The 26,955-nt window shown below is 36.1% G+C and overlaps 1 protein-coding gene across 1 annotated transcript; it reads left to right on the forward strand.

Moving 5' to 3' along the window:
* Positions 1-2,210: 2,210 nt before the first annotated feature.
* On the forward strand, positions 2,211-26,485 carry LOC129448597 (uncharacterized). Its single transcript, XM_073872427.1, has 11 exons — positions 2,211-2,371; positions 2,783-2,939; positions 3,013-3,084; positions 3,315-3,391; positions 4,112-4,212; positions 9,982-10,098; positions 11,235-11,304; positions 19,034-19,177; positions 25,464-25,546; positions 25,718-25,814; positions 26,064-26,485. The coding sequence occupies exons 1-11, from the start codon at positions 2,309-2,311 to the stop codon at positions 26,229-26,231; spliced, it is 1,149 nt and encodes a 382-aa protein (XP_073728528.1). The 5' UTR covers positions 2,211-2,308; the 3' UTR covers positions 26,232-26,485.
* Positions 26,486-26,955: the final 470 nt, after the last annotated feature.

The raw sequence follows: 26,955 nt of genomic DNA on the forward strand, positions 1-26,955 counted from the left end.
TTGTACCTTCTTTATCTGTTTAGCCTACTTGTTTTTTTCTTGTTTTAAGGGGCCTCAAAGGAAAAAAAACAAATGATATCAATTTAATAATTGTTTTCCCAAAACAGCCATCCGAATGCTGGAGAGAAAACAGCTTTCTAAAGCTCAACTTTGGGTTTGAGGTTTGGGTATAATTAAAGGGAACATATCATGAAAATGAGAATTCATGTTATAAGTGCTATAATTGGGTCCCCAGTGCTTCTATCAACCTAGAAAATGTAAAAAAGAACAACCCAGTAAATTATTGTTGGTACACCATTCTCTGCAAGCATGTGAATATATAGGTCATTGAAATTTAGCTTCCCATGTGATGTCAGAAGGGGATAATACGGCCCCTTAATCTGCAGCACTGCCATTTAGTGCAGAGATCAGCTCATTTGCATTTTAAAGGACACACCCAAAACACGGCACATTTTTGCTCACACCTACAAAGTGGCAACTTTAACATGCTATAATTAATTATCTATATGGTATTTTGAGCTATAACTTCATATACGTACTCTGGGGACACCAAAGATTTATTTAAAATCTTAAAAAAGTATTATGAAATGTCCCCTTTAAGGGTTAATCTTACAGACACATACAAAACACTAGGGTAACATGTGTGATGATGGACAAAAATGATAAAAATGAAGTAAACTGTAACACAAACACCCTAATGTACTGTTTATAACTGGTAACAAATATGGGAAAAATCTAAATTATGTAAATTAAATATCATCCAAGGTGAAATGAGTCACACAAGGAATTTTTGTGGGAATGTCCTTTTACTGTTTTTCACTTTAAATATTACAATGACTTGTATTTTTAATAAAAAAAACATGATTTTAACAATATTTAGTAAATATTATTCAAATATTCCCAGTAAAAACAAATAATTAGTGTCTTTTACGTTCAAAAACATTTATTTTACATTATTTTATAATATTGAATGTCTTGTTAAATGATTACAGATAAGCAGATGCAGGGGTCCACTGGGTCTTATTTAAACTTGATCAGACTGTGAAGACTGACAATAAATTAATAAATATATAGATATCTGTCCCTTTTCTGAAGTGGTGTATTATTGTTCAATGATTACTGCAAATGACAGAAAGAAAAATAGAGAGAACGAATTGTGATCATGTGATGGTGCACCTGCACCTGCTATTCCAGACAGAGCTTGAAATCTTACTACAACAACTCTTATTACATTATATGTCACTTGACTCTGTTGTTTTATTTTCCTATAAAAGCAATGAAAATATACATTCTGTTCAGTTCAACGTGGTCTAATTCTATATAACTCTATACAATCCTTCATATTTTTAAAGACAGAAGTTTAATACCTAAAACAATATTATGTATGAAAAATGTAAAAGCTGTAAAATGTGTAACTATCTATAAACACTGTAAAATTTTATTTAATCTCATTTCTATCATTTATTTATTCTTTTGCAATGTCCGCTTTGTCTGTTTTTTGTAATTCTTTAAAAACAATAAAAACATAATCTCGGGAAACAACCATTGCCCTTACAATCAATACCAGCCTGTTTACATAATTAAGCTCTGAACTGGACCTGTATAAAGTGCAAGAGTCCATGTCACAGACACTCATCATGAATAACCTTGTGTGACAGAAAGCTGTGCTGTAAATGACCTTTATATAATCTCCAGTCACACTAAATATTCACTTGAAGTGAAGCACCGTCCTGAACAGACCAACATCTCTTCATGGATCCTGTTTGTCATTCTGCTAGTATGACATAATCAGGATATACTGATCAGAATGTGATTTAAGATGTCTGGTTAATCTGAAATAATGTCACATAGCGCCTCCTACAGGTACTTTACATTTGTAGTATAATACTTTAGTGTAGCATCCAAACTGTCATTAGAAGCACAAATGAAGCAAAATGATGGAGAATATATTATGGCTACTACAACAATAATTGTAGCCTTTAAGTAGCCTATTTATCGTATTTTATAGAAAACTATGTCGAAATTATTTTGCTTGTAAGAAATAATAACAACATAAAACAATAAATATATGAATTATAATCATTTCTTTGACAACAAAAATACCGTATTAGGATATTTATATTGTATATTAGTATTATACATTTTATTTAATTTGCGCGTTCGCCGCAGATGAACGAAACGCGGTTTGTACCTCACTGGCCTCCGTCAATGCGGAAGTATCCCATGTGTTGTTTCATCTCATTCATACTAATGTAGTAACATGTATTAATCGGTCTTGTGTGTAAATTGAGATTTAAATCATTAAAATATGCTCCGCAAGAGGACCAACGTACGAGAAGATGGCGACAGTGTCAAATCTGACAGAAAGAAGGTATTAAAGTATAGGCATGTGTAAAGTTGCACTAAATGAAAAGTACCTCTTCCAGAAAGTTGTTCCATGGGAAGTACCATGTAAATACTGTGGTACATTTTTTTTTACCATTTTCTGTGAAGTCATGTGGTGAATTTTGCTAGTTACGTTATGCATTAAACAGAAACTTTTTTTGTAAAGGCACACTGAAAACATTTTTTTTCCTTTTTTTAATCTATGCACGTTTTTCTTAATAACTGAACCCACAACTTTGATGTTGCTAGCATTGCAGTCTACTAAACTAAGCTGAATAAACACGGAGGTTATAAAAAGTGCATGCATTATGTAGTAAGTTAACTAGAAAAGTGCTGTTTTTATTTAGTAATATAACAATGTAGTCACTAAAATGTAATGCCAACTATCCATCCACAGACACAGACAGCACAGGACACTACTTTTACTGTGCCTCAAAGGAGCTGCTGGTCTGTTGTGTCTTTCTGGATGAAGATTCTGCTCTTCCTCATCTTCACTCCAGCTTTCCTAAACTATGCGTCCCTACAGAGAGAAGGACAGGTGCTGTCAGAGACAGGTGGGCTATCATAACCTCTTAAGAGGTGTACAGGAGCATTTTAAGATGTTTTAACATGTCTTTCAATTTGTAGGTGCTCAGTTAATAGATATTGGTCTGGGCCAAAAGATCCACATGCTGTGCAAAGGACATGGACAACCAGTTGGTAGGTTATGCATATTTTGAAGTGAACACCTGTCAGATAGATAGACCTTGTAAGCTTATGAAATGTATTTTTCTTAAATGTCTAATTCAGCCAAACTGTCACTTTATGTGCTCTCATGTTTTTCCAACCTAATTAAATAGTTTTTCTCAAGAATCCATCTGTACCAACCACCTATTGTTAATTTTAAAATGTGGAGGATAGACTAAATGGCTTTTTATTTTTTGTTTCAGTGGTTCTTGATGCTCCAGCAGGGATGTCTTCAGATGTTTGGTACTACGTTCAAGAGAGTCTGTCATTAACAACAAAGGTCAGTTAGTTTACAAAGTAGTATTGGATGTTTGGATCTGAATGTCTACCGTTGATGTATGAGTGTGGGACATATTAATATTACATTTATATCTGCCATGTATATAGTAATTTTTTGTCTGCTATTCCAAAAATAATTGCTTACAGAAGAATGCTCACAGAAGATCAGATGTTTAATTTAAAACAAGAAGCATTTCACTGGTGTGAATAAACAAAGCAGAGTCACAGTTATTATTTACACAAAAAATCGAGTCAATACTTAAAAAGCCATAATGATATATTGATTTTTTTTCTACTTATTAAGATTAAATGACTTAAGCTTTTAATGCAAATGCTGTTGTATTACTGTGTTACTATCTGTAAACACTGTAATATTTAACTTAATTTCCATCGTTTGATCATGTTACTTATTTAATAATTAATTTGTTGTTTTGTAATATCTGCTTTGTCTGTTTTTGCAATTCTTTAAAACCAATAAAAACATACTACTGGGAAAACAACCATTGCCCATACAAATCATTACCAGCCTGTTTACATAATTAAACTCTGACTGGACCTGTATAAAGTGCAAGAGTCCATGTCCTTTGGAGTATAAAGGGTATTACTTTAAGATAGGCCCAATTTTAGGAAACTGGAGACCAAATTCACACTGGAATAAAAATGTGCAAAAGTGTCTCCAATTTGGACCTTCATGAGCTGTGCTCTGTTGTTTCTCACTCAGGTGTGCACCTATGACAGAGTTGGTCTTGGTTTTAGCCGAAGAACCCTGGAGAATGAAACCACAGGCACAGAGAAAGTCTGGGGAATGTCAACCACTGGAAGGTATGAAAAGTCTTACAATCTCTACTTTAAAGGTGGGGTGCATGATCTCTAAAAGCCAATGTTGATATTTGAAATCACCTAAACAAACACACCCCTACCCCAATAGAATCTGGACCTTCTTTTGATGACCCGCCCCACACATACGCAACCCAGGCAACGATGTTGGTTATTAGACACGCCCCTTACTGCTGATTGTCTACAAGTGTGTTTTGGTACTCTGCCCTACTCCCTTTTCCAAAGTGTTTTTTAAAAATCATGCACCCCGCCTTTAACTTTCACTTGGTATCTCTCAACAAGAAACTACATATCGAAGACTGTGATGCCCTGATATTTGCTTCCCTTTGCATTAGGCAAGAATAAGATACCTCACTATAGTATCACTGTTATCATTTGCATATACATTGATATCAGTTCATGTGTTTTAGTAGCTCATGATCTTGGCATTGTTACATTCAGCTACAGTGTTGTACTGACTCTAATTATAAAATTACAATCTTCTATCTTTGTAAAACAGTGGTCAGATATTAAAGCTTAAGTCTTATGGGGCATACACACAAAACGCGAGTTCAACGATTTGCGCGAGTAGATTAAATACAAAGTCAATGCAAAAATTGTACTCGCGCGGGGCGATCCAAATGACGCGAAAACACGCGCTATTCGCCTCAAACGCGCCTTCGCGCAACTTGAAAATATTCAACTCAAGGAAAAAAATTGCATGACACAAAGTTAAATCCCGCGAGTAATCTAGAGCGAGCAACGCGATGCTATGCGCTTGGTGTACGTAGCATTATGCTGTGTTTACACCAGCCGCGGTAGTGGGGGCAAAAACTCGCTATTCGCAAGTAGGTGGACGCTTAAAAATTTGAGTTAACTCGCTTGATTCGCGCGTGAAATGATAGTCATTTGAGACATTCACGCGGAAATTCGCGTCATGGGAGGGGCTTCTGCGACTCTGCTGAGACTCCGCTCGCTTCGTGTAATCACATCACTACTACAGCAAGGTCCTGATTGGTGTACGCGGCGCGGAAATCCGCCGAAGTTCCGATTTTTCAACTCGCGCGTTTCCGCGGCAATGCTCAATTCCGTGACGCACCTTCCACGCCATTTGCGCGTACCACACTGCAGGATGCCTAATCGCGTCTTTGCATTGACTTAACATGTAAATCACCCGCGCTTGCCGCCTCTACCGCGGCTGGTGTAAACGCAGCATAAGCTTTCTAATGATGTACAGTTGCGGCCAAAAGTGATGTCCAACTTTGAACAAATTACATCTTTGCTCTTTATTCAAATATTTTATTGAAGATGCATTTAAAATGTTGTATGCATGTTGCATGGATATGTTTGAAGTATAAGCTCAGCTTTGCGAAGAATTTAAGGAGGTAAGGCAAAAAATGACGCACAACACAAGTTTATAAAGACATAAACCAGGACAATGAATACAAAATATAAACTCAAAAGAAATATTTTGTGATACAAATATTAATAACAGATAAAATTGTAAACAATATATGCTCCATTACCTGTGAACTTTTGTTTTTCTATGCATTTTTTGAAACCCAGATTGCCTTAAATGCTATGGTTTGCAATTAAATACCTCAGGGCTCCAGACTGCCACCAAAATTTAAGAGTGTCCGACTGGATGTAAAATTCAGTGGCACATTTGTGACAGGTAAATTTGACCTTTTTTGTGATGTGAGACTGAATTTAAAACAGCACAAAGTATCATCAAAGTATTTATTAGTAATACAGTGTATTACTTAGTAAAAATGTGAATATTTGGTTAACATGTTGATTTACGGTATGTGCCCCTACATTTTCTGGTTGCGCCCCTAAAATTTTCAGTTGGGGCCACTGTGCTTCTAGTGAAAAAGTTAGCCTGGAGCCCTGTACCTTAACCCCTGGTTTCACAGACAAGGCTTAAATAGTCCTAGACTAAAATACATGTTTAAGCTGTCTCAACTAAAAATAACTTGCACTGACAGATCCTAAAACAAGACACCAGTAACATCTTTTTTTAAGGCATGTTTGTTAAAGATGCTTAAAAAACTTAATTTAACTAAGGCCTAGTCTTGGCTTAAGCTAAGCCTTGTCTGTGAAAACAGGCCTGAAAGTTTAGTCTTTTGTTCATTTTGTACCATACACCTCATATTTTGATGCTAACCTGAGGTGGCATTTAAAGCAAAACTTGTACATGGCTTTCCCCCTGGACATCACTTTTGGCCGCTACTGTATACTTTACTTTAGAATAAAGATTTGATGGCTGTATACTCCACTAAATCGAAATAAAAAAGAAACCACCCGCTAGTGTCTTTTGCACATTACCAGGTTTAATTCACCTATGGGTATCTTCAAGTCTGCTGTCCTTCACAATCACATCCTCTGGTCGTTCTGGCCGCCTAGTTTGATCACACCACAGGAGAGCAATCTCTGTGTCCTTGTCCTGCCTTCCAGCCTTTTTCATCTTACATGTGAAGTCACCCTTATCTTGTTGTTGTTGACATGGTAACATATCTTCATGCATTAAAGTGATGTGTAGAGGAGAGACAGGGGAGTTGTTATCATTGGTCTTTTTTTCTCTTATGTCTGATACCTGTGGGTAAATGAAATATAGGTTTTAAAGGCATGGTATAAATTTACCATGAATTCTGGAAGTGGCGCTTTGACACTTTTTCATATTTTAATAGCACGCAGGAAAATAGTATGTATACTCAGCACACAATGTAATTTCTATATGCATGCGCTGCGTCTGAAATCGTATACTGTGTACCTAGTGCTTCATGAATGTATTTATGGGCGCAGTATGAATACAATGTTATTGCCAATAAAATAATGTGATCAATAAGTCATAAGTCATGTACGAATGTTTTATGTTAATTTAACTCATCACAATGACTTGCATAGCCAGTTGATTTTAACTCAAAAACTAAGTCAGCAAGGATTTGTTTTACAGTGACCGTATGTCCTAAGACTTATGATGTTATCAGATCAGCAATGAACTTATGTGTTGTTTAACAAGTAGAATTAAAACACGAGGAATTTCTTTTCACTTTTTTTTTAAATTTGGCGGCTACTCAGCTCATGTGGCCTCATGGGATACTAAAGTGTCCATTGAATGCACACTTAAAAATCTAGCCGGAAGTGTAGGTCATCTGGGTTTTTTCCTACTGTTTATCGAATACTGTAAACTCGGACATACTACTTGCCTCGCATACTGAGGGCCCTATTTTAACGATCTAAGCGCATTGTCTAAAGCGCACAGCGCAACGTGTAAATGGGCGTGTCCGAATCCACTTTTGCTAATTTAACGACGGGAAAAATGGTTTGTGCGCCGAGCGCATGGTCGAAAAGGGTTGGTCCTATTGTACTGGGAGTATTTTGGGCGTAACGTGCAGTAAACCAATGAGAGTCTCAGCTCTCATCCCCTTTAAAAGCAAGTTGCGCTGGTGCTTTGTCTAATCCCTATTTAGATGACGAACTTTGTAAACTGAAAAACTAAGCGGAGGAAGAAGATCCAGTTTAAGATTAATGTTAAATAATTGTGTTGTTTTTCACTTGTATTGAAATTGTTATTTTTTTATTAAAACCTTTAAAACCCGTTTTCTTTTAGTCATGGAAGTAAAAATCAGGCTTTAAATTGCTTTAAATGTATGGCTATCCAATATCATCAAAAAATAATTTACAAGTATGTAAGATAAGGTTTGTACTCTAAAAATACTTTATTTGTAACAAACAGGAGATAAAGAATTTACAAACGGCTCTTTGTGCGTTTCAGCACTTTGGACAGCGTTTTTTTTAGCAAAGAGGTTTTTTTAAGCATTACTTAAAAATGTTTCTCATCTCACCATATCCACAGGTACAGAGTCATCATAATAAATCCGTGAGGTAGCATTTAAAAAAACATTTAAAAACAGATGCATTTGTTTAAAGCAAAGCATTTATTTACTTACCAGGTTACAGGTGAAGCAGCTCTTTGTTCCTTTTAACGTCTCATAATTAGTCCTCATTTATGTCCAAGAGACTCAATAATAATCTTTTACATTCAATCCTTTAATCTTTCATATTTAAAAGCATTTTTGTGCTGCTGCGCATTCATGTACTTTGTGATAAGCAAACCCGCGTTGTCCTCCCGTTTATAGGCGCATATTACTAATGCGCTCTTTAAATAAAATAAAACATATTGCGCCATTGACTTTAGACTTTAGACCAGGTTTTTGTTGGTCAATGGCGTAGTCTATTTTAGTTGCCTCAAAATAGCAACGCGCCAACAATGCGCCTGAACACACCTCGTTTTTCAGACCAGAACGCCCATGGGCGCAAAGGGGGCGCAAATGCATTTGCTATTTAAACAACACGGCGCTAAACGTGAAAATGAGGGTGGAAACTAGCGAAAGACACTTGCGTCGCGCATTGCGCTGCATTGCGCCGGGTGTAAGATAGAGCCCTGATATTTGCCTACTATTTAGTATGGAAGTAGGCGACTTCAGACAAACTAGGTAATACACTTGTGAAAATGTATGTTTGTTTCATGCAGTATACAACAGAGCTGGCAGTAAGAAAAAACTTTATCCCACAATGCAATCTACTCGACCTTTCATTTTTACGTGAGACAAAATCAAATCTATTTCACATACTTTTTTTAAAGGGACACTCCACTTTTTATGAAAATATGCAAATTGTTCAGCTCCCCTAGAGTTAAACATTTGATTTCTACCGTTTTGGAATCCATTCATTTGATCTCTGGGTCTGGCGGTACCACTTTTAGCATAGCTTAGCATAATCCATTGAATCTGATTAGACCATTAGCATTGCGCTAAAAAATAACCAAAGAGTTTCAAAATTTTTTCTATTTAAAACTTGACTCTTCTGTAGTTATATCGTGAGCTGTACTAAGACCGACGGAAAACGAAGCATCCGAAAATAGTCCCCTTAGTAATTTTCAATAGCAGGGAACTATTTTTGGGCACTGCCTAATATCAGTACGCCTCCTTCTGCCATGTTACAGCAACAAAGTCCTTGATTATTACGCCAGAATGATAGTATAGTTCCTAGCCATATCTGCCTAGAAAATCGCAACCCTCAATTCCCTGTCGGTCCCAGTACACGATGCAACCACTGAAGAGTCAAATTCCAAACAGGAAAAATATCGAAACTCTTTTATTATTTTTAGCACGATGCCAATGGTCTAACCAGATTCAATGGACCACGCCAAGCCATGCCAAAAGTGGCACCGCCAGACCCGGAGATCACCCGAATGGATTCCAAAACGGCAAAAATCAAATGTTTAACTCTAGGGGAGCTGGAAAATGAGCCTATTTTCTTTTTTAAAAAGCGAAGTGTCCTTTTAATATAGTATGCAGCAGAAATTGTATATTGCGTTTAGTAAGACAATCTATTGGACTATTGTGTTTCTTTAATCATCTATTTCTTTTTACTTTTGTAATATCTTTTGCATACCTAAAAGATGTTTAGCAGTATATCACACTGTGTCCACTGAATCTTCATGGTGTCTCTGTTAATGAGGATATCAGAAATGGGACTTGTTAGTGTCTGTGGTGCCCAGTGCTTATTAATTTGATGTGTCAGACTCTGGTTTTGGGGTCAGTTTGTCCTCCATGTAACACGGCTGACCGCTCTGCTAATTAATAAGCGAGAGTCTGGGGCAGTGGGCGAGTATATACGTGTATCATTATGTATCCCTGTGATGAATGAAGTGCCAAATGAGTTCACTCACATGAACCTGTCCTGTCTGTCATCCTGTCCTCTCCTAAGGATGGTGGATGATCTCAATCGTTTGGTTAGGGCTGCAGATCTAGCCACGCCCTTCATCCTGGTTGGCTCTGAACTGGGCACGCTAAACGGCAGATTTTACAGCCACATCCATGACACGCAAGTTTGCTGTTTAAAAACATAATATGTATTTATTTGGTTATTGTACTGTTAATATTTATGTTGCGATTTCAATCCTACAGGCAACCATTTTTAGAGTTATTAGTGCTAATATATTAGGGATGCATAACGATTAATCGTGATTAATCTATAGCAGAATAAACGGGTTTTTTTTTTACATCATATATGTGTGTGTGAACTGTGTATAATCATTATGTATTTATAAAATGCGCACATGCATGTATCATTTAAATATTTATATATAGGCCTATTAAGTATTTATATTTATATAAAACATAAATCAGACATGAATATACAACTGTATATACACATGTAAACATTTCTTAAATATATACATGCATGTGTGCACATTTATATACATAATTATTATACACAGTTCACACACATATATCGCGATTAATTGTTATGCATAATTGTTATGCATTTGATAAACGTGCTTGTTGGATAGCGCTATGAATACAGTTGCAGTTGGTATTGCAAATTTATATTTTGTAATAATACCATATATTTTGTATATTCTGTTTTTTAATATATTTGCCTGTTTTTATCTTAAGCTACTTTTATCACAATGCAAAATTGTGAAAAGTGCAATAGAAATAAATTTAAATTGAATCACATGTTTTCAAGTATTTAGGGTCTTTAAGTATTTCAGTGTTGTCCTCAAGAAGAAATATATAGTAGGAAAACAGGGCTAATACAAGTCAATAATAGTTTTATTTTAAAAATAAAACTTTTGCATCCTTCACAGGACTATAAGAATATAACTTAATATAACCTTGTGTCAAGTGGTACTTTTGTTAAGTATGTTTATGGCCTAACAAGGTTTTATTTTGCCATAACCAGAACCTCTCAGTGCACCGTCACCCCTTCATATGACAGATTTAATGTTTTAATGTACAACCATAAGTTTAGCTGTGTCAGCTTTGTAGCGCCCGAGGACTAAAAATATTGTCCCTGCTGTAGCTCTGACCTCATCAATCCCCCACAATGGATGGAGATGCTGTTCATTTCTCTCATGTTACTGGAAGAGCTGGCTGTGTGTTGTGTGTGAGGTCTTATCTGAGTCCTTCAAACATCCTCTGTGTGGTCCTTTGACTGCCTCTGTGTCTCTTCAGGCAAGTGTCTGACTTGGTGTTGATCGATCCGATCCCAGAAGATGTCTTTGAAGAGGAGAAGTGGCAGCAGTACTGGTGAGAGAGAGAGAGAGAGAATGAAAGAGAGAATGAGAGACAAATGTTTGCTGGTTGATGAAAGGAATGTTAAAAAATAATTGAAACAATTAGCATAAAGTCAAAGCAATTCCATTGGGTGTCATTAAAGGAATATTCCATTTTCTTAAAAGACAAATCCAGATAATTTACTCACCACCATGTCATCCAAAATGCCGATGTCCCTCTTTGTTCAGCCGAGAAGTTCCTTGAGGAAAACATTGCAGGATTTTTCCAATTCTGATGGACTCTAATAGACACCGACACTTAACACTTAACTCAACGCGTAACAGTTTTTTTCAACGGAGTTTCAAAGGACTATAAACAATCCCAAACGAGGCATAAGGGTCTTATCTAGCGAAACGATTGTCATTTTTGACAAGAAAAATAAAAAATATATATTTTTGAAGGGAAGAAATAACACTTTCTCCCTTTAGTACCCAAAAGCAGCAGCAGGCCACATATATACAGTCATTAAATATTAATACAGCCATGTACAGTTCCAATTACATGGGTATTTACAGCTACAGCCGTCACAGTTTATATCCGCAGTTAAGCACGCGGAAGATATTCAATTTCCATGGCAGCAAGAAGGAAAAAGAGTCGCATTTCCTGCCCTCGTTCAGCCTCCTATTGAAATGATTTAGCTAGGACATGATCGCAATTCCTTCGAGATCCCTTTCGTGCTGTATTAAACATCCTTTCTTCCTTCTCCATGCCTATCCCAGTTCATAAACTCCTACCTTTATTATTTATCGAAAATTATGCTATTGGAATGAGTTCCGTTAGATAAGAAATGAATATACCCGGATTGAATCATCTGTACATGACTGGACGTTTATCTGGGAAGTCTGCACAATTACGCTTTGATTAATAGGCGCTCGTTCCATCGAGTACAAGACGGTGTACACGCGATCCAATTACTCAGGAAACAGTAAAGTAAATGATAGGGATATTAACTCAAGGCTCAAGTTAATATCCGTATCACATGAGTTTTATTACTGATGTTACTTAAATCATAAAGAGCCAGCGGTTGAAATTAAAGATGTTAAAGATGCATTAAATATATCTGCTTGCGATTATGTGATGGCTAGGCAATGGAAAATGAAATCATTGAGGAATTAATATCAGCAGCCTTGCAGATGGGAATAATCCATTGGATAGTGCATTTTATAAAAAATCCCATTTTACTGCAGTTATTTTGCACTTCATTTCATGCTTATAGATGGGCTACAAGCTAAAATACCCGAAGAAAGCTCTTTGTTAGCATTTCCATTTATTTAAACAATGATTGTTTGATCTGGAAGTATGCCATTTAAATGATGTAATCTTTGTTCATGGACATTCACTCTTTTATGTTTGGACGCTGTTGTGACATTTTAAAAGAGCGGAAAATGACAACAGACAAATGCTTTTCAGATACCTAATGTTTGTGTTTTTATGTTGCTTATTTCGCTAGAATACAGAGCAGCTTTAATTTATTTGGGTAACACTTCACATTAAGTTGTAATTTATTAACATTAGTACATGCATTAGCTAACAATAACAATGAACAAATATATTCTTACAGCATTTCTTAATCTTTGTTAATGCTACAGTGTAAAAAAGTAAGTTACCTGGTTACCTTAAAATTTTGAGTTCATTCAACTTAAAAATATTAATTGGCATTTTTTTTATAAACAAATATTTTTAAGTTAAATGAACTCAAAATATTAAAGAAACAAGGTAAATTTCTTTTATAAGTTGAACCAACACATCTTTTTTTTACTGTGTAGTTAATGCAGTGCTTCTCAAATAGTGGGGCGGGACCCCCAGGGGGGGCTCGAAGCGACACCAGGGGGGGCGCGCGAGACCCTGGGGAAAAATACTTTTTCAGGAAGTGATTTTTTTGCACTGTCACTTAAAGAGATTACACCCCAATCACGCTGATAAGCCGCTTGAGTTTTTATTATTATTTATTGATTATATTTAATTTAATTTTTCAGTATCAAATGGTCAAAAAATATTATACTTTAAACAAGAATTGATTTTTTTTTCAGGCAAATTGATGCATTTTAAGTCTTTTCTGTTACAGACTAAAAAACAATGTTAATAAAGTTATTCTTTGCTGTAAGTTGATCGATATTTCTTTTTTTGTGTTTTCTTTAATGTTAATAAGTATACAATGTTTTGCAGATGTGTCATTTTATAGATAAATTATACTATTTAGAGTCCCGGCGGAGAGTTGGGGGGGCGCGAAATGTTTACTTCTTCCTAGGGGGGGCGTGACAGAAAATAATTGAGAAGCACTGAGTTAATGCAATAGTGCATACGTGCATAACAAATATTAACATTTGATTTTAACTATGTATCATTCAATTTGTTCATAAAATTAACATGAACAAAGATTAATAAATGCTGTAAAAGTATTGATCATTTTTTATTCATGTTCAAAAGCACCAATGGCCTGATTCACGATTTTACATTTCCTTAAGTGTGTAAGTGTCAGTGATGCGCGGGTTGATCCAAAATGAGCGGGTGCCTGCGGTCATCAGCGGTTACAAGTCATCCAAAAATATTTTTAATGATATTCGGGTCGGTCGGGTTGTTTGAAATAAAGATGTCAATTAACTATTTTTTGTTTATACATTGACCTGCGGATCACTGGTAACTGATGCTGGATCATGGGAATCATCTGGCTTTTCATTGGTGGCTTGTAAAGCAGAATCTATCTTTATTTCAATACAAAAATCAATGGCAAATAAATCTTAACTCTTTCTCCGCCAGCGTTTTTAAAAAAGTTGCCAGCCACAGCACCAGCATTTTTTATGATTTTTTTTACAAAAGTGCCATGCCTTCCAGAAAATGTTCTTCTTTAAATATATAAACATACAATATATCAAATGAAAGAAAAACAGACCCGCCTCCACTTTCAAACAAAAAAAGTTTCATCCTACCTTCATTTGTTCTCTTTTTATCACCTCTCAAATAGGGATAGGTTTCTTCAAAAATACCAAATTTTTAGATATAAAGATCATTGCGTTTTTATAAAAGACTTTCGATAGAAATCCGATTCAGATCGATGATCAAAACATACACTGATTTTGAACTGTTTGGCTTAAGGGGCTGCTTCCGGGTTGTACAAGTTGGGTAAGAGCGCCAGCTGGTGGATAGTACACCTCTGATCTACTGGCTGTTCTTCAACGTGATGTCCAGCCAATGCCTGACCAATGACCACCGGCAGAACCCGCTTAATATCCGCTTAATCTCCTTATCCGTTTCAATGTATATATATATATATATATATATATATCTCCCAAGGGTTTTTCCCTCCTAGGACTTTTTTTACTTCCCCGGGGAAAGAGTTAATGTGACCCTGGGTCATAAGTGTAAATTTTTTTAAATTGAGATTTATACATCATTTGAAAGCTGAATAAAATGTGACAGAGATACAACTACAGAGATAAACTACTCTACAGAGCGCGTTTGGTGCCTACATTGTTTCCGATGACATGTTTGTCCTTTGGCGGGTATGCGTTTTAAAAAATGAGTGGGCTGTTGGTTGCAATTCGCAATCTCACCACTAGATCCTGCCAAAATTTACACACACCACCTTTAATATCCTGACTTTTGGCATAATAGAAAAATCTATTTTGACCCATACAATGTATTGTTGGCTATTGTTTTAAATTAAACTGTGCGGTTTTGTTGCCCAGGGTCAAATATGCCTTGCTTTGGAAACTTTTTTGGTGATTAGCTCGTTTAGGTGGAAAACCAGCTGGGTTTACCACCTCGGCCACCTTTGAGCATCAACAAGCCTGTGTTTTAAAACGCACTTGCCACCATTGGCTGTTTAGTTTGATTTTCCAGTCCTCTCAAATACGGCTGCTTGAGAACAGATTGTGGCCTTCTTTCTGTGCTAGAAGCTTTGCTGGGATAACACAAAAACAGCTGATTTCAGATCCCGAGAGGTTTAAGTGATGCAGACAGAAATAACAGAAGTGGCTGATTTGGTAAAAAATAGCATGCACACACAAACATGTCAGAGTTGTCACTTTCTAAAGTCTCTTGAGAGGGATTTCCCCAAGATAAAGTCTTCTCTTTCTGTGCATCCTATTTATCAAACAGCAGAATGAAGCTGAAGTGTAAAAATCTGGAAGCAGCACAGTATGGATGTGCTAAACATGACAGATACAATCAACAGTTACTTTATATCAGATATTCCAATTAAAATAAGCCCACATACTGTAAGCCAGGGGTGGGCAAACTGTGGCCCATGCTCCGTACTTCATCCAGAATGCGAGTTTTTAAATATATTAAATAGCACTGCATTTATGTTAGGATTTTGGTCCAAAAAGACAAATTTTTGTTGCAATACAAATAAAATCCATGCAGTGTTGTATATTTAGCTAATCACTGCCATGAATTAATAAGAAATGAGCATGGAAAAATAAAGAAAAGTGGACTTGCATGTTTAGCAAAGTAATATTTCATCCGTATTGAACAGAAGGTGGTGCATCTAATTTTTCAAGAAAGTACTGCAATTTTGAAGACTGAAAGGGTTTATTGGTCATGCACGTTCCTTATGAATATTAGCTATTATAGCACATATACTATAGAACAGCGGTTCTCAAACTTTTTCCGTGTGCGGCCCCTCTTGTGTACGGTGCATTCCTTCGTGGCCCCCCCAAAGAAAATATATGACAAAAAACTGTTCTAAAATTTTAATAATACAAAACATATTAAGTTATACGAAGTAGTGCTGTTGGTTAGTAGTTATTTTTCTTTTAGGTTTAATTACACAGAATTCATGATAAATGAATGTATTTTATAAAATGTCAAAAACCCCGGCCCCCAGTTTGAGAACCACTGCTATAGAATATTTATTATAGTAAATGTGTAGTAATGTTTTGGGCGGATTGATTTCCATTTCCCTGCCAAGAGAAAATATTTGCATAAATAACATGTCTCTAAAGACATTTCATGTTAAATTGCAATACCGCGATTATCCACTAGATGGCACTTTATGAAAAAAACTTAAGCCAAAACGTTATTTACTAATTTTAAACTCGGTGTATGTTTTGATAATTGTTCTGAATCTGATCTCTAACAAAAATTCTTCACAAAAATGCAATTATTTTTAGCTAAAAAAATGTATTTTTAAAGACAAATACTCATATTTAAGAGTTTATAAGCAGAGAAAAAATATAGATAGGATGAAACTTTTTTCCACGTTTTGTTTGTTTGTTGTATGTTTGAAAGCAGAGGGTCTGTTCTTTCATTTGATATATTTCTATGTTTATATATTTTTAGAAGAAAAATTCCTGGAAGGCATTTTGTGAAACTTTTGTGAAAACCACAAAAAAATGCTAGTGGGCAACTTTTCAAAAAATGTCTGGTGGCTAATGAGTTAAGTATAAATATCATGGTTAAGCTCAGTTTACTATAGTAAGACAATCGTAACTTTGTGGTTGGAATAGTTTCACTACAAACAAAAATGAAAAATCTATGGTTACTATACAGTAGTTAAATCATGGTTGATGTTTAAACAGGTTAGATCATGTTGTAACTACAGTAGTAAATTAATAATAAATAAATAAAATTTATATTAAGCTAAATTAATTCCTGGCTATTGGTGTGGCTACCAACAGCAGTCACAGTTTTTCATGTGGACCCAATTGAGAAAATCAATTGCCACCCCTGCTATAACCCCATATGAAGCCTTCAGTATTAACTCAAAGTGAAACTTGGCTGCCCCCTTGTGGCAGTTCTCAGAAGTGCACTTACTGCTTAGTTTCTATATATTTATGCCTTTTTGTAGCTGTAGTTGAGTTTAGGGCTGGGGAAAGAATGTATATTATGTTTTAGTACTGGCACAGTAGATCAATGATGTTGACATAGACTCACGCACAACTGTTAGATTAGATTAAACAGTTATTCTTGCAAAGTGCTTTAAAAAATGTATGAAAATAGATATATGGTAGAGTATACTGTATATGCTACAATTTAGTTTGACATTTAAAAGTAGCGTTTCATTTTTTAAAAATATATTTTTATAATTTTTTATTTAAAACATTCCTATATAGCTAGGTGGCATTGCATTAACAGTGCAAAGGGTCATGGGTTCGAACCCAGTGAACACCTTGTATGTTAGTATGTTCTCGTGGGTTCAAACCATGACCTTTAGTGTTGTTAACGCAATGCTCTACCATTGAGCTAGCTTCTCTTATATCTGACTGATTGGTCAACACAGAGTATATAGAAGTCATAATTCATCAGGACCATGCAAATTCAGATGGACTCTTATCAATGCTTTGTGTGTGTGTGTGTGTGTGTGTGTGTGTGTGTGTGTGTGTGTGTGTGTGTGTGTGTAATATAGAGAGAGAAACATTCAGACAGTCATGTGTTGGTTCTTACAAAAGAAACAGACTCCATTCAGCCTGCACTAATCCAGATGGGAAGTCAAAAAGCAGAAAGTCCACAGCGCCAAAGTCATTTCATCACTTTTTTATTCATTTAGATAGTTTTCTGTCATGCTTAAGGAGAGAGAGAGAGAGAGAGAGAGAGAGAGAGAGAGAGAGAGAGAGAGAGAGAGAGAGAGAGAGAAAATGGAACGGAAAATGACCAACATCACTGAGGCATTTTACTTGACACGACGTCCGCACTTCTGTTATCTGTTTAATTCATCCGCCTATCGTGGCTGTCTTTACCTTCGCTAAATTTCCCTTTGACACGCATGCTTTCCCGCACATAATCCAGACCTACTGCACAGAATTAGCACTGGAGGAACGGAGAGAATGAGGAAATGGAGAAAAAAGGGACAGGTGAAAAAGCATCCGAGCGAACCAACTGATTTGACTCCGAATCAAATTGCCGGGTTGATGCTGGCTGTGTTTAGGCTAGAAATGCTGACAGATGAAACGGTGTGAATAATGGTTTATTTAAAGAGAAAGGTAGAAATGTCTTTGGGAAAATGTGTTTAAAAAGATCAATTCCAACTCTGACTAACTTAACTTTTCATGTTTAACTTTTGAAGGAAATAAATTAGGTTATGATTTTTTATGAGTGTCACAATTTCAGTTTGTTTAGAGATTCATATTAGCATTCAGAACGTGAAGGTGTTTAACTATTCATCGGACAGCAAGTTAAAAGTTAGTCATCTTAAAGGAATAGTCTACTCATTTTCAATATTAAAATATGTTATTACCTTAACTAAAGCAGATTTAAAAGATGAACTATATTTTATGGCGTAATAGCACTTTTGGGAGTACTTGGACTCGCCTGAAAAGTCCGCTCCCCTTCTCACTCTCATAATGGGAGAGGGAGGGTGTTACTGCGCCGAGTCGGAGTGCTCCCATAAGTGCTATTACGCCATACAATATAGTTCCTCTTTTAAATCCGTTTAGAAAAGCGCTACGTTTTACTTTGTACCACCAAACGTGCTCGTATAACTACTCGTCTTAAATAGGAAAAACGTTGATGTGTTTGGTCACTTCTAACTTTATCTCTAAATGGTACCGTTGAATGAATGGGGCTAAGCTAAATGCTATGCTATCGAAGCGTCGCAGCGCGCTCCAGCGCTACGTGCACGCACACAGATGATAGAGGGATGTATCAACAATTCTTAGTTAAGGTAATAACATATTTTAATATTGAAAATGAGTAGACTATTCCTTTAAAATTGTAAAATCTATTTTTATAATGTAGATCTCATGGTGGTGTATGTTTACTGGTACTCTCACCTGATTCCATCCCTGCAGATGATGCAGTTTTCCGCAGCCGCAGGTTTGAGTCGTCTGCTCGTTATCATGGGTTTGTTGAAGCCTGTCATTCAAGGAGAAAACATCTCGGAGGAGCTTGGACAGCGACAGGTTGGTCTGCATTACAGTCCCAAAGCACTTAAAGGGATAGTTTACCCAAAAAAACAAAAAAACAATTCTGTCATCATTTACTCACCTTTAAAGGTCACGTTCTTCCTGATCCCATCCATTTTCTAAACCCTCATGTTGCTATAATAGCATAATTAATACCTGTCGAAAGCTAAGCTGCTATCGAATCACAACACACTAAACAAACTACACAATCAGAACTCGATATGTATTTCTGAAGGAGGGACTTCATAGAACAAGGAAGACATCAGCCTGTTTTGAGGACAGTGAAAACAGCGGTATAAAGATAAGTAAATTGTGTGAAAAATACCACTTTTTTACACGTGAAACATGAACACATGTTATATTACCCATTATAAACACAATAAAAGCTTCAAAAACACAGAAAGAATGGGAGCTTTAAGACCTGTATAAATTTCTTTGCTCTGCTGAAGTCAAAGATAGATATTTGTAATGAAGCAGAAAACAGAAGCACCATTCCATAGTAGGCAAAAAAATTAGTATGGAAGTCTTGTGATAAATGATGAAGAGGATATTTTGATGGATGGTGGTAAGCACACAGTTGACGGTAGCCATTCATTTCCATCGTATTTGTTTTTCCTACTATGGAAGTCAATGGTTACAATCAACTCTGTGCTTTCTATCATTTATCAAAATATCTTTTTTCGTGTTCATCAGAAAAAAGAAACTCATACAAGTTACAAGGATGAGAAAATGATGACAAAAGTTTCAATTTTAGGTGAACTATTCCTTTAATGTTATATTAATGTCATTGCTCCATCCTTTACGACATGCCCACATGGTGGAGCTGTTGCATAAGCTGTTTCAAATCACCAAACAACATGGTTACTTCTTCAATGCTCAGCTGTCTGATACGTCCAAGAACTTTCCTGGACGTTCGTGTGAGGCTGCTGTCAGAGAAATGCCTTCAGACGGGGTTTCTCGGGTCACGACGCGAAACAGTCGAAGCGTACGTCCGCCTGCCTCGCTCCAGTTCCACCCAATTTCATGCAAGTTAACATGCGGCCACGAATATGCAAAACATTTATTAGAATTTTGAATGGCCCCTTTTCCCCTCAAAAAGCGACAGATTCCCATTTACGACATGAATGAAAGGTTGACCTGAGGAACGGAGGAGGTGATTGGGGAGGAATGTTCTGCCTTTATAGGGAGGTTGAAATAATTAATGCACGAGAGGAAGGCAGTGATGATGCGTACAGGTGAATTTCTTATTTCATACGTGCCCATCCCTCTCCCTATCTGCATAAAAACAGACACGCTGTTTTTAAGACCTCTGTCTCATTTGTCTGAGAAAGATTAGACGCATGAAACGGAAGCAATATGTTTCTTTGTAACGGTAGATTTAGAAAAAAAACAAAAACAACTAAGTCTTAAATATCTCGGTTTGCAAGAGACACAAACTGTTTTCTCAGCATAGTTCAACCAGCCTAAGATGACCGTAAGACCAGCTTAATCAGTCTAAACCAGCAGGTTTTTATTTTAGTCATGTTGACTTGTATAAGCATGTGTCAACTGCAAATCACATTATTTAAAAGACGGTCGCCCACTGCACTCATATACGAGTTCGCCACAAAAGCAGGGCAATCAAATAGTAATTAGTGCTCACATGAGCCTTTCATGTTTAAGAGAGAAGAATTGTGGCCCTTAAAAATGCTTATTGACATTTCATTCGACTGTCCCTCTTAATGAGCGATTGTTTTGTATGAAAGGGGTCTGCTCCCCCCGTGCACTTGACTCGAGTGTTAACTTGACACATTTGAGTTGAGGTCTTCATTCATTACTTTTAATATAAATTGAATTAAAAATGCTTTTCTTAATTGCAATGCTTTCAAGAAACACTGCCGTGGTCATTGAGGAGTTATCTCACCAATTAATAGAAAACGCTTCCCTGCCAATAACAAGTTTTTATGTAGAGATCGACCAATACTGATTATTTAAAACTGATACCGATACCAAATATTTGTATGCTTATGTGCCTGATAACCGATATGCTGAACCGATTTTTATTTACTGTTATACTTTTTTGACACAATTACTACAACACTACTGAACTGAACAAACCCTTATAATAATAACAATCACTCCCTCATTGCATACAATGTAATGCATAGGGGTCTGAAAGAGTGAAGAATAATATTAATTTAATGAATAATATCGTCAGGAACGTAACAAACCAAACAGCTTATATGTCATAAAATTTCTTAACTGGTATTTTATGTCAGAATAATTCATATTTTATCGTTATAGTTAATGAAATGGCTGATGATATAGTGTTGTTTATCTATGCTTTTACTCACACATTAACTGTATCAAACTGCGATAGCTCGCGGAGGTAATAATTAATTAATTAATTAATATCCACAGACATTTATTTAGATGTTTTTAGCCAAATACTGTTTATCTTGTAAATGTTAATATAACTTAGGGTAAATCTTGTTAAAAGTTAGCTACATGTGGTGGCTGTGCTTTAGCCTTCAACCCCGGTAAGTGAATAGCAATATGAGCGTTATTTTACAAGGCTACTAATTAGCATAAATAACAAAAAAATGTAATTAAGCATTTTTAATTCCACCATTCATTCGTGGCTATTTTTTTCATGTAAAGCTACGCCGTTATTGGGACAGGATTTGATGGATCAGTTCGAGTAACTACTCAAAGTCCTTTTAATGAGGTCGCGTCACTCCGACATCATATTTGCTGTGCACGCTGCTCTTGTTTTTAGCTCCTCTACTCAGATGCTGCAATTCTCAAAACAGCCACAAGATGGCGGCGTTATTGTCAATCCGATATTACAAAACCAACATCTTAACCGATAAAAGCTTAAATATCGGTGAAATATCCTGAAACAGATATATCGGTTGATCTCTACTTTTACGGCAATCCATATTTCTGCTATTATCCACTAGGTGGTGCTCTTACTCAACTTATAAAACACTGAAGCATCACTGATCCAAAAACAGTAAAAACTCAGTGAATGTTTTGATAAGCGCTCTAACAAAAGTCCTTAACAAAAATGCAATTGCAATGCAATGTTTTTTGCTCAAAATCTTTTTTTTTTTGAGAGGTGATATAAAGAGAACAAATAAAGATAGCATGAAACGTTTTTTTTTAAGCAGAAGAAGGTCTGTTCTTTTATTTAATATATTGTATGTTTATATATTTAAAGAAGAATATTTTTCTGGAAGGCATAAAACTTTAATGAAAATCATAATAAAAAAATTAAACGCTGGCAGGGAAAGAGTAAAAAAATAAAGGTGCTTCACGATGCCATAGAAGAACCATTTTGGCCATATGTGACTCTGTCTGTAAAATCCAGGTTCAAGTCTCATAATCTAATAATGAAATTAGAATAATCAATTTGATTTTAGTCAATGATTTCAATCTTTGAAAAGATGAATGCTTTTTACATAACGCAGGATGATTATACTGTATGTAGAAAACAGTAAATCACAAAAAAAAAACACTTTTGTTATGTTTGCACTTTCAATATGATCTCACAAAGGTCTGTGTTATAGTTACAGAATATTTTGCTCATTTATTCGTGTCATTGTCACGGATCTCCGCATTTTTCCGTGTCCGTACCACGGACTTTCTTTTCTGTGTCAGTTTCACATATTGGTTACTCAATTGTTTTTCCTATTTTTAAACCATTTTGGCTTGGGTTTGGGGTTAGATTTTGGGTTTGGGTTAGGATGTCACTTAAACAGAAAACTTTTTTTCTGGATTTTTAAACAATAGACCTTTTGCGAGTCGACGTCACAGTTACGTCACGTGCGCAATGTGGTGGCAGACGAACAGTGGAAATGAATGAGACACGAGTGAAACGAACAATATAACTCACTAGAAAATGTTTTGTTGTGCTGTTGAGTGTCAGAATAGGAATGCCAAAATAGATGACCTTCATTTTTATAGTATACCGTCGTCGAAGACACATTTGAAGATAAACGTAAGTGTTTATATGGTTGCAATAAGCCCTCAACCGGACAGACTGGAGTGATGAAATCATCTGAAAATCTTTTAATAATTTGAATAGAAAATAAATAGTGAAGATATCCGGTGTTCTGTCGAAGTCTGATCCCTCTATGTGTTTCTTATAGCGTTTTTATCACGTTACGTTTTTAATTTATTTAGAAAGATTAAAGATTTTAACGAGTTTTTAATAAAGTTTTCATATTTTTTTCGTTTTCTATTACTTCTTTTTACCTTCTATCTTAGCCTATGTCTTCTTCCTGTTTGTTCTAAATTATGATGTTTACTAATAAATATATAAACATAGCACACACACACACACACACACACACGATGTAAAGTGTTAATAATATATAAACAGGCCTATACAAATTAATTTGTATGTAAACATAATAGTTTTAGAGCAAACACGTAGGCTATAAATATAAGGAAGAAATTGAAAACGGGAAATGATGAAATATTTAATAAATGAAATTGTACCGAATACATGATAGTATTGCTATTATAAGTACTTCAGCGATTCATACTGTAAAAATAATTGATTTACCAATAAAGAACAATATATACAGTACATACATGCACATATATCAGTAGCCAAGCCATTTAAACTTTTCATTTACTTAAAAAATAAACGTAACTTGGTGAAAATGTTATAAGAAACATTACACTTAAGAGAAATATAAGGGAAACAGACTTCTACAGAACACCGGATCCATAAAAATCACAGTTTAACGCTAAAACACTTCACACAGCTATTGAGAAGCATTCACTTTCTGCCACCAGTTGGGCTCCGCCCACAAAAACCATTATCTTTGTTTGCAAACACGCAAAAAAAGGTCAATTGTCGTCTGATGTTAGGGATAGAGGGTTTAGGATAGGAAGTCATTTTATGTACACAAAGTCGTTCTAACCCCAAATCCATGCCAAAATGGTAAGAAAATAGGAAAAACAATGAAGTGACCAGTGCTTGAGGCTGGCACGGAAAGGATGGTCTGTGGGACGCGGAGGAATGCTGAGATCCGTGGCGGTGACATGGATGGGTGATCGAAATATTCCGTGACTATGCCAGGGAAATACGTGAGATCAGATTGGCACTTTAGTATCTTGAAAGTTATCCCTACTAAGTGTTTTGGTTTTGTCTTGTGACAAAAGCCTCTTTCACACAGTAATTCTGGTAAATTACAATGAATTTACCAGAATGAATTTACCAGTAAATACAAAAATGTGATGTTCACACATGCAGTGACGTTCCGTCTTTTTACCAGTAAGACATCATTCACACATCAGTATCAAAATACCGGTAAACTCGGAGAGAAAGCGAAAGTTACCTGTGGCGCGCGGCCGGCGAGCTCCGTCCGTGTCGTATTTGTAAACGGCGGGTTATGAATTAATATCCACGGTCCGTATTTTGTTGTTTTCACATCTGTGGCAAACGGTCGCGAAGTTGCTCGTGACCAAACAACATTGCGTTAGGCGTCGTCAAACGGAACCTGCGCGTTTGCACATTAGGCTTCACAGATGGTGTGCTAAGGACGTCGGCAATTTGGCAATTAGATGGTAAGCTGTTTTAAACAACTTTGGTGAAGAAATGTGGATGTTTACTTCAGGTGTGCTCGACTTTTAAGCAACATGTGGGTGGAAACGTCCGTAAACAGTCTGGGGGAAACCGCGTCACCTGTATAAAAAACTTTCTGATTGGCCCGCCCCATCTGTCAGCGCGGTCTGACGTCGTCCGTTCTAAATGCCGGTAATGCTATATTTTTCGTTCACACACAGCGCTTACCGGCAAATTACCGTTAATCTTACAACCTGTCTTACTGGTAAATTGGGAGCACTGATTTACCGGAAAGGTTCTGTTCACACATGACATGTTAACTGCAATTTACCAGTAAATTACCAGTAAAGACTGTATGTGTGAAAGGGACTAAAGTCTCCTGGTTTAATTTGGTCCCATTTGGTTTCAGTGTTTGCGTAGTTACTGCGCTAGCCTTTGTAGAGCAGAATAGGCCTGGTTTCACAGACGAGGCTTAGCTAAAAGCAGGACTAGGTCTTAGTTAAATTAAGATGTGTAAGCAACTTTTATAAACAAGATGGGATTTTGAAACAAATAAATTGCACTGGCTTATTTTAAGATCTGTCAGTGAAAGTTATTTTCAGTTGAGACAGCTCAGTGTCTTAGTCTAGGAGTAGCCTTAAGCAGTGTCTGTAAAACCAGGGAATAGTCTTGCAAACAAACAAAAATGAACAAATAAATAAATAGCCGTTTTTCTCTTTTCAGAAATATCTGTTATGTAACCCCGCCCACCAGAGTGCTACAGTCGACGAGCATTTCTTTCTCAATGAGAGTGCAGCTCAAGTCAGGTAAAACACCGTTTATAATGAAAATACATCAATGCAATTGCATTAGATATTAAACCAATCGCCGTTTGTGTTAAACTGCATATTCGTATTTTTGCATCATTTCCAAAATAAATATCTAATCATGCTAATAAAAGAGTGCCGTTTGTTGTATGTATGCATTTTAATGTTCAGGGAGATCTCGAGATACAAGCCTCTTTCTAGCAAGACATCTGTGCATGTGATCACTGGAGAATCTTTTGATGAACAACTGCCTATAGATCTCAACCAGGTGAGAGTCGTATACATGTCTGCTTTCTGTGAACTGTATTAGAAGGATAGTTGGCACAAAAGCAGCTATTTTGATAAATGATGGTAAGCAGACCATAGAAGTCAATAGGTGCAGTTAAATGTTTGATTACCATCATTTATTAAAATATCTGCTTTTGTGTTCAAAACTCATACAGATTTAGAACAACATGAGCAAGATTTTTTTCATTTTAGGTGAACTATCTCTTTAATTTTGTGTTTTTTATGACAGGTGGTTGCAGAACTGCAGAGTAAGTTTTTGGAGCGATGTTATCCTCGTGCCAATCGCATTCAAATTCGTGGAGCGGATCGTCACATGATCTATAAAAATCCATCCTTAGTTATTCAGCATTTACATAAGCTTGTGTCACAAAAGCAGTACAATCAAAAGAGACAATGATAGGTTTTGAAATATGTGGAATCAGTTAAAGCAACACGGTTTCATTCAATAAGAGTTTTCCAGCAGTGATGCTCTCTTTGATGATGCAAGAGCCTGAATAAAGTATGTTGTTTAATGTTATTGCTGGAAACAAAATAGCATTGCAGTTTGTTTTTGTATAATAATTATATATTATGCCTGTTTTTGTCTTTTACATCAGGAGGCTTTTGTATTGTAAATGAATGTTTTCCGAGTGTTGAATAAAACTTAGTGTCATATTTCACATAAATCTTAATGGTCTGAAATAGATCTTGTTTACTTTATGAAAAAGATTCATTTTGTACCTGCAACCTCTTGACCATGCTAAAGGGTAAGCAGAGGTTTGGAAGCGGGTTGTGAGGAGGGGGGCAATTTTAAAGCAACACTAAAGAGTTTTTGCTCTTTGCTCCCCCTACAGGTTAGAAGCGGAATTGTCCATTACCACTGTCGTAAATACTGCAGCATAGCTGGCTCTGATTGGATTGTAGGTCTGCCGTAAAGCAAGTTTTTGTAGTTTCACTCGAACTACAGGACCGCGACCCGATGGTTGGAAACTTCTTTAGTGCGGTTTTGGCCGATAGAGGGCTGCAAAGCGAATGTGAAAGTGTCGTTCACCCTGTTTCGAGTGGATGAATGACTGAAACTTTTTTGGAAACGTTATTTTAAGGTAAAAAAAACTCTTTGGTGTTGCTTTAATAATACCCAT

The sequence above is a fragment of the Misgurnus anguillicaudatus genome, chromosome 10 (assembly GCF_027580225.2).
Source record: "Misgurnus anguillicaudatus chromosome 10, ASM2758022v2, whole genome shotgun sequence".
Lineage (NCBI taxonomy): Eukaryota > Metazoa > Chordata > Actinopteri > Cypriniformes > Cobitidae > Misgurnus > Misgurnus anguillicaudatus.